This window comes from Platalea leucorodia (assembly GCF_965183815.1).
Source record: "Platalea leucorodia genome assembly, chromosome: 3".
NCBI lineage: Eukaryota > Metazoa > Chordata > Aves > Pelecaniformes > Threskiornithidae > Platalea > Platalea leucorodia.
The window spans coordinates 11,565,603-11,578,909 of record NC_138825.1 but is presented as its reverse complement, the minus strand read 5'-3'; the positions used below and the strand labels follow the sequence as shown (position 1 = coordinate 11,578,909).

The 13,307-nt window shown below is 37.1% G+C and overlaps 1 protein-coding gene across 1 annotated transcript in view; it reads right to left on the bottom strand.

Annotated features, from left to right (window-relative positions):
• WDPCP (WD repeat containing planar cell polarity effector) overlaps positions 1-13,307 on the bottom strand; it is a gene marked incomplete at both ends in the record, with an annotated part of 101,616 nt that overhangs the window by 64,923 nt on the left and 23,386 nt on the right. The window contains 2 exon segments of the mRNA XM_082306190.1: positions 3,473-4,082; positions 12,833-13,024. Coding sequence (XP_082162316.1) covers positions 3,473-4,082; positions 12,833-13,024 — 802 coding nt within the window.

Genomic DNA, 13,307 nt, shown 5'->3' with positions numbered 1-13,307 from the left:
TACTTCTAGCTTGGCAAAATTCTCTAAGTGAAGCATTTCTTCTGTGAGGGGCTATCATGAAAGATATCAACATTTAGGGACCTTTCAATTACAGTTACAGGTGAAACCAAGAACATGCTTGCCATAAGGGAAAAACACGAGCAACACATTGCTCACTCCATGAGAACATGATTTATCTACAGCACTCTATCTCTGAAAAATAGAAATTAAAACTCTCAAATTTTCTTGACTTGTAGGTGTCAGCTTCTGAACAGAAAAGTGACTAAAAAGCTGAAGAGAGTAATGTTATTTATTGTCTCTAACTACCCATATGATTGTGTGACATAGGCCACACGTGGCATTTTAGCAATTCTTGCTTGCTTTGGGTCACTGTGCTAGAGTATTCTTTATCACTACTGCTCCAGATATTAGAAAGAGACGAGAACAAATTTACCGTTCCCTTCTCTTTAAATAAAAACATAATGTCATTTTTTTATTTTCTCAATTTATATTCTGATGTTGTTTGTCAAAACTACTTTTAAGGAAAAAATTCTGATGAGAAAGGGAACAAGGTGAATTTCAATACTGATATTAAAGCCATAGGATGGCAAATACAGATCTGAAGCTTTGGGAAAAATAAGCTTACATATTTATTTTTTTGTAACAGAAATATTTTAGTTTTGTAGTGTCATTAAAGCAAAGACATTATTGTCTATTGTATTTCACTTTACATTTGCATGTATTAAAGCCTATGGACATTATACTGTGTAATAGCCATGTTTAACCTGTATAGGTGTGATAATATCTGATTGTTATGGTAGGCTTTATTCTTCCTAAATGTTTAGTGTTTTTAAGTATTACATAAGTTTGGCAATCTTCATATTAATCCCTAAGTGAAGATGAAAATACTTATTTGCATGCTAATTAAATATAATACTATATTTAAAATGTCTTTCAAGGCCAGCAATGCTGAACCACTGGCACCAGTACCAAGTTCGGCATTATCCAAGTTCTGGGTTGACATCAATGACAAGAAGCCACAAAGATTTTGAAAATGAGTTTGGCATTAGACACCAAAAATATTTGCCATTAATGTTTGAGGGTAAATTTAATATGAATCTTTTCCTGAAATATATCTGGCTAGACAGCGCAATAGAGAATCCACAGAACTTGTCCAAAATCATAATATGTCAGCTGGAAGTTAAAAACATGCTTGCCTATTGTCATTGACATAGTTTCTTAACACACTTTTACGGGAAACAGTTCCAAGCCATGAGTTAATTATGGATTTTATTTCAGTCCTGAATGCCTGTCTGGGTTTTGCTGTCATGGACCCCTAAATTTTCCATATAATTTATATTTGCATTATTTCTTAAATAGCAGAGACCTAAAAACCGCTGAGGTTGGGAAGAGGGGCTGACTAATCAACACAGCATTACCTTGGTAGCGTGGCAAATTGAGAAGAGGGGTAAAGCTGAAAACCAGGATGCAATAGAGAACAGCATATTTTCGCACAGAGGACTACAAAGAAGGGAGAGAGGGAGGCATAGAGAGAGCTTTGCCTTCTTCCTAAGAAGAGATTTTACAGTAATTATACAGAATGAATTTTAAAATGTGATAACTTTCAGCTATAGAGGTCAACATCTTCCCATTTGGATGCTTGACTTCTCCTGGGTGGTACGCTTCCAGGCAACCTGCTTGGGAAAAAGAGGTGACAGCCAACTCACTGCCTAATTGATTTAGGAACGGTGCCCAGGGAGACAGTCCAATTAAGTTTACAAGCTGGCAATTAGCAGGAAAGGCCTCTAAATCCCTGCACTGAGAGCCTGCTTGCCTTCGTAAGAACATAAATGTGCTAAAGATAGCAAGGGGAAAGCTGTGCTTTCTGGAAAGCTGTTGTGAGAAAACCCCACAAGGGAGGACTGAAGAAAAGCAAGGTAGATGTGGGTAGAGTGCCTTCTGCTTGACAGGTAAGAGGTAATTTAGAGGGTTTTTTTAAATGGCCAACATGCACAAAACCATCAAAGAGCTGTTATAATTAGTGTTCTGGGGTACTCTGCAACTATTAAACCTGTCATTGAACATAACGCAGCTGAATTATCTCAAAATAAATGGTAACTTGTAAACAGTATTTTAATAGTATTTTTGGATAACAGTAATAATCTGGATCAGCTCTTTTAAAACTATACAACTATAAGCCAATCCAACGTTTCTGTTGCTAACATCCTATTATATTAATTTACCTTTTTGCAGTGGCATACTTAGCTAATTTTTTAAATACAGCCTTGCAAATGTTTAGGTCTGCAGTACTTTTAGACAGGATTTTTCCCCACAAAAGCACATGCATGTCTCAATCAGTAAAGAAACAAAGTAGATTTTCAAACCTTACTGTCACCTAGTTTTTCTTTAAAAAAGGCTTCTTCCTAATCTCAATAGCTTTATACAAAAGAACCATAAAAAACCTCCTATAAAGATCTACAAAGGCAATCCTGTTTCCTTGGACAGACAATGGGCAAAATGCTGAAATTTTCCAGGATGAGTATATTCGACATGGCTGTCTGCCCTGCTGAAACACTGGCTTGGTAGTCAGAAGATTTAAGCATGATTGTTTTTTTAGCTCTCACAGTGGGTTTGCACCACTGTAACTTGCCTGACTTGAATGGAATGAATGCAGTTCTCACTGATGAGCAACTGCAGGGGTTTTATTCTTAGTTCAGCCACTGACTCGTGTAACTCTTGGAAAGCCTTTTAGCCTTCCTTTACTGCTTCTTGTTCTTCTGTTTGTAAAATGAAGATAGTTATGGTTTTACTGTCTTAAAAGTCTCCTTACACTTAAAATGAGAAGTGCTATATAAATTCTAAAGTTAGTATTATTACTACTTCTTTTATTCACAACTCCTGGCAAATGAATTGAGAGACCAAATTTCTCTAAAGGTTATGAAAACCTTCCTTCTTGTGTGAAAAGTCTTCAAGGAAAGAAATGGTGTAACTTCATGTACTGAAGTCAGGAAGAACAGAGTACTGGGACAAATATACGTTATAATGGAAAGGACAGGGACAGTTGCATCATACACACAAAAAATAATTTAGGAAAGAAAATAGCATTACTATCCTATTATTAAAAATAGCTTATTTTAGCTTGTTAGGAGTATTACTACAGAATAAATACAATTCCTAAAATTATACGCTACAGAATAAAAGAATTTTCAATATGAGAAATTGTTATGCTTTATTAGAGTAGCAGGTAACATAGTAGGACCCTGATCCAACAACAGATCAAGGTCCTATTCTGTCAGACCCCACATGAAGAGATACTAAGTAATCGTGAAACAATGAACTCCTTGGTTCACGTCTTCAGGTATCATTGGAACTACACGCTTTTAAGGCTATGGTCCCATATATCTAAAATGAGAGTGTTGCTTTCAAACTACAAAAAACTTGCGAGGTACAGACATTTCCTTGAGAGGTTCAACAGATGTGCTCAGTAACTCACCAAGTTTAAAGTGAAGTACTCCAAAGGGTCCTTTGTCAAATCTAACCAACAAAAGATCATGAATATCTGTGCCGTCAGTGCTGGCAGATGCAACTTCAGGAGCAGCCCACTGGATCTGGACGAGGCTGCTAGGCACGTCAAAGTGTTTACTGAATTGCAGAGTTGCCTCAGGTGAATAGTCTTGTGCTAAGAGCTGAATTTTAACTGGGGACAGTGCCGTGTCAAAAAGTTGCAGCTCCCCTTGAGAGCTGCCAACCATGAATATGGCTCCAGAAGGGTGGTAGGTTATTAAAGCAGGCAACAGTTCTGCTTGGGCTAACAGAGTCACTTGGTTGTAGGCTTCATACAGAATTATTGATGAATCTTCGCAACCCAGGACTAGTTTGTCTTCTGTGACATCTCTGCAACAGCTGATGGCTTTGGATCGTAGCGGTATTCTGGTAACTGCCGCACACTGAATTTTGTTCCTAACACACTTGTAGACGCAGCTGTCAGCCATGGGCTCTTTGTCTGTGGAGATGGAGTGCTCTACCGTGTAAACCTGATAAGGCTGACTAGCGCTGAATCTAGCATCGAGTGGATCCCATTCTGTACGGACGTAACTCAGAACCTGGAAAAAATCCAAAACATTTTGGTAGTCATTTGTAACAATTTATTCTTACTTTGATGATTTAAAAAATAGACTGCTGCAAATATGCTTTCTCATGAGTCAGTAAGCTAAAACAAATAAGCATTTTAGAAATGGAGCTGTAAAATCTACTCTTTTAACTTTTAAAAGGTTAATTCCTTTGACTAAAAGGACCTGCAATATAGTTTGAGCCATATTTGTTCATCCAGAGTATATAATAGGTTAGCAGAATAGAAGATGGAAGAGGGGATGGTCCTAACAGCGTTGGTAAGACGAGAAATGAGCAGCTGACTGATAGAAAAGAATAACTGATTATTCACAAGTGGGGTGAGGGAGAAATCCCCAAATTTCTGGAAAAAATTATAATAGGTTACTCTGAGCATCACATGTAGAGGATTTTAGATCATTTGCTCTCGGCCATGGTAACAGAAAATATTACACTGTAGTGGTAGAAACAATGACATGTTTAAACAATGTCTACTGTCATTGCCAGAAGAGTAGGTGGTAGATGTTCTTTCGTGCCATACAGCTTTAGATGCAGAATGAATGGATTTGTGATAGCAGAAAAGGGGGACCATTTAGGGGTACTTGAAGGTTGAATGAACTGGAAGAAGAACACAAAGGCAGAATATGATACAAAGACACAGCTGGCAAAGAGCAAGAATTTGTAGTGTGGAAACATGGGAAGTACCATAAAGTGATGGAGGCAACAGTGGAGACCAATGAATATTCATGTCCTATCATATATGGGTTTGAGCGAGAGGTGTAGTACAGGACTCGAGCAGGGAAACTGTGGGAGAAATATCAGCTGTAAATAAGTTACAAATTAGCCTATGAAAAGCTGTTTCTCTGAAAGAGAGAGAAAACCAATGTCTCTAGAAGAATGAGAGTAGTGGAAGTCAGTCGAAACTTGCTGGTGTTTGTTCATGCAGAAATAAGGAGTGAAAGGAAAATGTCAAATGGAGCCAAACCCCGCCCTCAGGTATACCCATAACATTCTTCACACTATAACTAAAGCTGCTGACCTGCCACTAATTTTGGAAGCTCCTTCTTTTGAGTCCAGGTGGTATGCAAGTACCATTTACACAGAAAGGGGTAACAAATGTGATTAAAAGGCAGAGAGAGGGTGAGGGAGGAAATCTGAACATTTTAGGTTGAAAACAGAAAGGTACATACACATGATGTTAAAGCAGTTTAAATTTGATTTCCACAGATCACAAGACCAACTGAACATATAATTTAGCCTTTCATCCTGCAAAGGAGGAGAATAAGAAATTAAGATTTTTTTTTGGCATACCACCCATTATTACTTTAGAAGCAACTGATGAATTTATAAACAAGTTATTCAGGATGTTGATCAGACTGATTAGGATGTTTTGTTCTGACAGTTTACTTATTTTGTCAGCAAAGGGGTTTCTCATTCAAAAGAAAGAAAAAAGGATTATTGGAATTCTGTGGCTGCAAACCAGCTGCAAGTAATACAAAAGTCTTAGCTACTTTAAGATGAGTAGTTAGGGACATGCAAAGAACCACTTCATGCAAAAGCATCTAATACAGAAGCCAATGCATCCCACTTGTGAAAACCAGGTAAACCGATTTCAACAGAGTAGTGATCAATGAAAATATATACCAAAGAGGAAATAAAAGATTACTTATATAGTCTGAAAAACATTTTCTCACCTCCAACATTCCCTCACCAATGACTTAGCCTCTGCAACTAGTCATTTATGCCCACAAAATGTGCAGTGGCTACTGTGCAGATGTTAGAACTGCTGAAACGTGTAGCTTATTAGGGCGTTAAATTGCATAGCAAGGAAACCCGTAAAAGAGGTTATTGTGGACAAAGGATTACTGTGACCACAGAGCTCTCTAACCCCAAATAAAGAAAAGGTGAAGTGTTATTGTTTGTTCTGAAGTTTTCCCTAAGAGTACGTACAGAGACCCAGGTAGCTGCCTTTCAACTATGTGAAACAGAAATCTTGCCCAAGCAAGTCTTCAAAGCTTCCATAACTTCAGTGAAATGAGCCTTGAGGCCCTCTGGGACTCAGATTTCTGTCTTCCTGTGGCAGGTTTCAGTGCACTGCATTATTCATCTACATATTTTGATCCAAAACCAGTGTTCCTCTCTGGACATCTCCTCACAAGCTATAAGAAAGTCATGAAGATCCACACAGTAATCAGGCCTATGAGAGACGAACGACTGAAAGCACTATTAAATTCTGAAGAGAGACTGGCCTTGAAGGTTAAGACAATAGAGAAGAAAACACATGAAACATTAATTTTACAACTCCATAGGAGTGACTGCTGGAAAACAGCAATGGAAAAAGTCACAGAAAAATAAATGTTGTCATCTGATCATTTGAGAGTCAGTAAGCAAACTGAACCCAATTAATAATTTTGTTCTGCCTTGTTAGAGCAAAAGTGGGACAAAATGTTGCTCACCAGTTTGAATTTAAAAGGAAGTAAAATCTTACATTTTGGAAGGCTAATTTAATGAGCCTTGAGATGAGAAGGTTCCTAGCTTCACATAATTTTGAGAGCAAATCCTTGAAATGAAGTCTAGGGTAGGGCTGGTTGCTGTATATAACTCCATTCTAAATTAGGAAGAAGTTCCTGTGAGGAGAGAAAGACTATTTGCTGCATTTCAAAACATAAGTTTTGACATAATGTTTAAGCAAATTAGGCTTAAAGGAAACTTTTCTAGACACTACTGTTCATATTCTGGCTGAAAACAAGAGAAACATTTCTCCTTAGATTGGAACAGATAAGCTGCTTCTCATGCATCAGTGGCCTCATATGCCTCTTGGAGGAAGAGTACCAAGCCGAGACACCTCTTTGTTCTGGTTTCCAGTTTTGCTGAATCTAACTGGTATCTGGCATTCTGAGAGGGGAAAAAAAATGGATATTGTCTTTCATCTGAGAGGGAAGATTCGAGTTTCTCTGTCACAAATGACTTTTATTATTAATTCTTCGTGCAGCGAACTGGAAAACTAAAACAGAGAGACATACAACTACAGAAACATGTTAATAAGGCTAAGATAATGCTTTTGAAAAATAAGAAGTCTAACAATGAAAACTTTTTTTTTTTCTCCAAGAAGATGGTACTCCATTACCCGCCAATTGTTTTTCTATCTGGTAAGTAGCCACATGCTAGTAAATGTAGTGCACATGGTGCTTTAGCAGTCCATTTAAAGGAATCCGCTGGGATTCCTTCCCAGTGAGCGGTAGTTCTCTGGAACCCTAAAGGGGAACATTAAAATAGCAATATATCTTTAAGTTAACAAAACATTTGCTTGGGAAATGGGAAGGCAAAAGCTGGAGGAGTTCCCTCAGAAGTGGGTAGGATAACTGTAGGATTTGCGGAGGAGGGGACAGGGCGGCGGATATAAAAAGACAGAACCATAGTATCACATGGCGGGGTGTATAATCCCATTCAACGTTAAGTGCTTTCCATAAATCTTGGACTAAGCACTTAGCCTTGGATTTCAAGGGAAGACTTCTGGAAGTACTTTGCATGAAGTAAAACCAATTACTTTCTGTAAAATAAATAAATAATAAAAAATTTTAAAAGTCCCCTTTAGTTTTGTGATATCTACACTACAAAAATATAGTAATTGCATTTAAATATTGTCCACATAATTTATGCATATTTCCCTTATTAATGTGGCAGTCACGCACCCCTACTGCACGTTTATATTGTTTTCCACTTGCAGTACTGGCCTGTGCTCTGCATCAGCTAATCAGCAGTATGAGGGATACTACACAGGTCAAGTTCTCAAATCCTAGAGTCAGAAATCATAACAATCCAAGTAAAGGAATCTGCTAATCTGGGGCGGGGGGGGGGCTGAATTATGCTAGTTAAAATACTTTCTTTCGTTTTATGTTTGAAAGAAATAATAGCACTAGCTTGTGTGGGCAGTATCACTCTTCTCAGTGCAAATCTTTGAACGCTTAAAATTGAAGTATTTTGCATAGAGTGCTGGGAAAGGATAAAGTCCACATATCAAAACAAACAAGAGTTTTAACCAGTAGTTCTTAAGCAGAAAATTGGCTTACCAAGCAGATAAAAAAAAGAAAACAAAAGAAACAGAGAAATAAGCTTGCTGTGACTGAATTGTGTGTCTTTCAGATGAGAAAAATGTTTGATTTATTTTATGGATGTTAAAAAAAATGCTTATTTAATTTCACGCAGTGAGGCTCCAAATAACAACAAACACTTTAATTAGAAATGTAGAGTGGAAAGTCTAGTGCACACTAGAGTAAAACAGTTTTAAATACAGCACTGTGAAGATGGAAGAAAAAAGCACCCTATTTTTAAACATTTCTAAAATAAAAATGCAAGGCTCCTACTCTAGGTTACTTATTTGGCTGCATTGTATTTACAGTCCCACAAGCAATCTTATTATTTAGATCTTCAGCCAACATTTATTCTTATTTTCTTTCAAAATTTATCATGATCATCTTTATCCCATATAATTCATTGAACTTTTAACCCAACGTGACATCAAGGATTTTACATTCTTTGCTATATGTGTGTGAGAGGTATTTCAGCTATTCAGTCACACACCATAGATGTTTTTCTGAGTGCTACAGTAATTGTAGGATAGCTCACTCATAAAAGATCTGCTGTGCTTATTTCACAAGTTTGAGGCACAATGTGGAAGCAATAAGTATTAAATATTACCTCTTGGGAGAAAGAAAAATAATATTCTCTCTCAAGCAAATTATTTTTTCCACAAGATTGAAGTATAATTTCAGTGATTCATACTAGCACTAAATGGAGTGAAAATAAACATGGCAAAGACAAATGCAAAGTACTACAGTAACCGAGCTCTGGCATCATCACCCCCTGTTAATTTATGTTTGCAGAATAAAGTTCATGTTGATTTTAGCATGACTTTCTCTCAAAGCATTTAATCCAAGGATGATTTCACATCAGATCCTATTTATTCATAGCAAATTGTTTGAAATGATTTCTGGAAGATTCCTCTTCTGGTTTTGAAATCAAAATACCAGCATTATCTCCACAGGGAGACGATTTAAATAACATCCTTGGTCATTGGTACTTTAACAAAGAAGAAACAAACAAAACCTAAGTAATTAAACAAATAAATTGGAGAATGGATGAGTTTACTGGAGGAAACCAATGCACGGAAGAAAGCAGACAAAGGTTCAACAGACAAATACTCCTGCAGCAACACACATGCGTATATATAAAGGTACATCGCACACCAAAGCAAAGTCATATGTTAAAGAGAAAAGCACTTTTATTTCTTCAGGGGATGATTCCTCACCAAATCTTACAGCATTCAACATAATAAACACTCATCTCAGAAAAAAAATGAAGGGAGTAAAACAAGTCAAGATTTACAAGGAAAAAGTTCTTTCTGTTTTTAGAGGAATAATGTCTACCTTTAGCCTTAATAGTAGCAAATGTGAAAACATAAGCCACACAGCACAATTCAAATTAAATTTATAGCGCATTTAAAATGTAAAATGTATTTCCTCCATTAAGTTGAAAAGCTGCTTAAGTACACAATACCCCAAACACTGTATGTGCAATGTGAATCATCCCAATGCAGAACGTGTAGTTACAGGATATTATCATGATGAGGGGTTGAGTTGCCTTGTCCCAGAGCTATTCCTGTCCTCATCCTCACAAGCACTCTTCTGGTGGGCAGCAAATCTCACTCAGAAAATTCTTCCAGGGAGGAAGTAGTATCACCTAAGTTCCCCATTTACCTTTCCTCTGCCACAACAACGAGAGCGTCAGTAGCTGGCAGAGCTTTTTGTGGTTTTCATAGGTCAGCACCAAGGTAGAACGGCTGTGGGTAGCACCCATTCATTTCCTTGGGCTTGGTTTACTTTTTCACAAACCCAATATGCCAAACAGCTCTTTATGGGCTAGACATTCAGCGGTTCCTGCTTTTCTCTTAATTCTCGATAATAATGCTGTTTTATCCAAGTGATACTACTATTTTCAAGTAAAATGTTGGTGGTATTATTTTACTGTACTACTTTTTGATAAATGCTCCAAACTGAATCAGTTCATGCTTCTCATTCTTCTTCTGTTGACAATAATAATTTACTGGGACAAAATTCATATTATTGGTAAAATATGATAAATATGGATTTACTGTCATGCATAACAATGGCATGTCATGTTTTTATTCCAGGTCTATACCTGAGGAACACTACAAGTGCTAAGGCAGTAGAGGCAAAGAGAGGCAAATAAGCATGCTTACAGAAACACAGTATTTTTGTGGTATCTGACCTAGAGAGTAACTGTTTAGAAGCTGTCTAGAAATGCTAACTACATTTTTGCTCATGTTTAAGCTATCAAATGAATCAGAAGTTAAAGTTTCCCTCCAAGACTCTGTAGGGGAAAAATGTACCTCAGTTAATTGCAGATTGGGGGTTGATGCTACTTCTAGAGCTGTTAGGTTATGACATCCCCCATCCATGCACGGGAATTTAACTACTGCCCATAAGGAGCGCTAGAGAAATAAAGGAAAAAAAAAAAACCAGCACCATAGGTTACACGTCATGGATACATAGGGGAAGCATATAGGCTGAGTGTCTTGAGCCTCACACAGCAGCCCACTGAGCATCCAAGAGATAAGTCCATGGAACAGACTTATTGATAACCAGCAAGACAGTTTGTTATCTATATATGACTAAGTTTTCCATAGCCATGGCATAGTGCTTGGTATTTTTACTGACAAATACAGGAAAAGAAATTTCATCCAAAGATCTTAGAATTAAAACAGACAAGTACAGGCAAAGAAACAGAAAAGGGAAAACAACCGAACAGTTAAATTGGGCAGTTCTGCTTTTAAAAATAATTTTCTTATATTTATATTACAATATGGGCTAAATTAAAAGGATTATGAGTTTAGGCCTAAAGGCTCAGTGAATGCTTATTATCATTATTGTGTGGAGCACCAGCGATGTGCTTGGGACTATACTAGACAGCCTCAGCCCTGAGCAATTTAGAGTCTAAACCAGAAAAGGATAAAACAAGGTGTATTGAAAGATGCAGAGCAATGCTGTAATGTGGAAATCTCCCTATAATATATAAAATGAAACGGAGAAAGCTTTAAACTGACAGGGTAGTTTCTGTGAATTTCTTAGAAGAAATGAGTCTCTAAAGAACATCTCGGAAAACACAGATTGCAAACTATGTTGGCATTAGGGAGCTTTCTGGAAGACGTGGGAAGGAAACAAAAGGCATGGGAATATCGCTGTCAGAACCTGGACATATGGAAGTCACGGTAAGAAATAAGACCTGAAACGTTAGTAGGATGAAATTTCATAATATTAAACTGGCACAGGGGCTAGGCTGAGAAAACTTACAAAGAACAGATGCACATTTTAGCTACCAGAGTAGTTTTTTATATGTGATTGGGCATAGCTGCAGGGGAAATTGAGAACTGCAGGTGTATATCAGGCAGAGGAGAGAGATGAGTCAAAGATGACCGCTAGTGGAGAGAGGTCAATTGAAACGAAGTAAAGGCGGCAGAACTGGAGGTAGTTTAAACTTAAATTCTACAGTGACTAATAACTGAAATAAAAAAGAAAAGCTGTCTCAACTACCTATTCTCTTTTGCTTTCAATATATAGAAAATCCCAAGGGAAAAAAACCTCACTGAAATTAGTTATCAACGTAATAATTCCAAGACATTAAAACATTTACATCTTCCCTAATTAAAGAGAACAGGATGTCTTTTATAAGAGCAGCTTATTCTAAAGTGTTACTTAGGGTTTTTCCCTACAGGGAAATAGCCTGTAATAGCTGCTCCAGAACAGCTATTCCACAGCTGATCCTCAAGTTTGTGCTCTTCTCCCACAGTCAGTGCCTTTTTAGTGCCTTAAAGTGGACTTTATGGACTTTAGTCCATGTTAACACGTTAAGCTAAACTGAAAATAAAATTTCAAATACAGCAGCATCTATACAAGATGCTAGTCCAGAACAGCTTTTACATTTTAAATTCAGGCTCCAGTTCTTTTCAGAGGATGTCTAGGTGGCCTCATTTTTAAGTTTTTACCCAACATAAGAAACTGGATTCAAATATTCTTAAATAAATGAAATAAAAATGAAATAGATTAAATAGAAACATCTGCCTAAAAAGGTAAGCTAAGCGAGTGTCAGGAAGAGGGTCAGCTTGTAGCCTTGTTCTAACTTGCAGCTTATATTCCCACCTGTAGATGGGGAATTTTGACTTTTTCTTTAAGAAAAAAAAAGGTCCTGATTTGATCAATACTCACAGCAACAATTTAAGCAGCATCTGGGTGTAGCTAAAATTTTATAATAAAGCACTTAAAATAGATGTAAATGCCCATCAGTTAACATTGCAGACAATGTAAAATAATTACATTAGACAAGCATGCAACAGCTACAGTTTCTAACTCAGATTAGAGTTTTCTAGTCGTACTCCGACACTTTTATTTTCAGTGTTAACAGCTCCAAAACTATTCCATTATAAAGACCTAACTTCCTTGCTACATTTCTCAGACTGCCAGTTTTGATGTGAAAATAGTAAACATACTAAATAAAGTGCTTTTTTCATTAAGTAACGAACCTTTGTTTTTAAGATTAGAATGGCTGGTCTTCTTTTCTTATGTTTTTATCGTATCTGTTCTCTATATCTACCTGAATATGCATTTAAGTTGAATAGTTATTTCTCTAGCAAATCCAAAAAATCACGTAACAAGACAGTTCAGCACTTTACCTCCAATTTGCCATGTGCACAGCCTAATAGCAATAGGTTGGCTCTGTCCCTCTCACAGGAAATAGGAGACCAAGGCCATGCTCCATCACTAGTTGCTGACCACCAGCAAATGACCATATCTTGCATACAGTTTATTGCCAGGTGACGTTTCATCCTTCTACCTTCTGGTCCAAGTATATCAATATAAGAAATCTGATGGAAGAAAAAACGCAGGAAATATTTGAGGTGATAAAATAGCATAGTAGGAGCAATTGGGAGCATTTAGTTTGGATGTGTGAAAGAGAATGTATATATACACAGAGGACTGCGTACATATATCTTCATATAGGCTGTCTGTAAATGTAAAAAATATCTCCTCAGACAGAAAAAGACATGCTCACACTTTTATCTGTGGGGAGGGGATTGGGAAGGAAAGGAATGTGAGTTAAGACGGAATTTACTGCAATGACTCCAATCAATACCAAAATGTACAGTC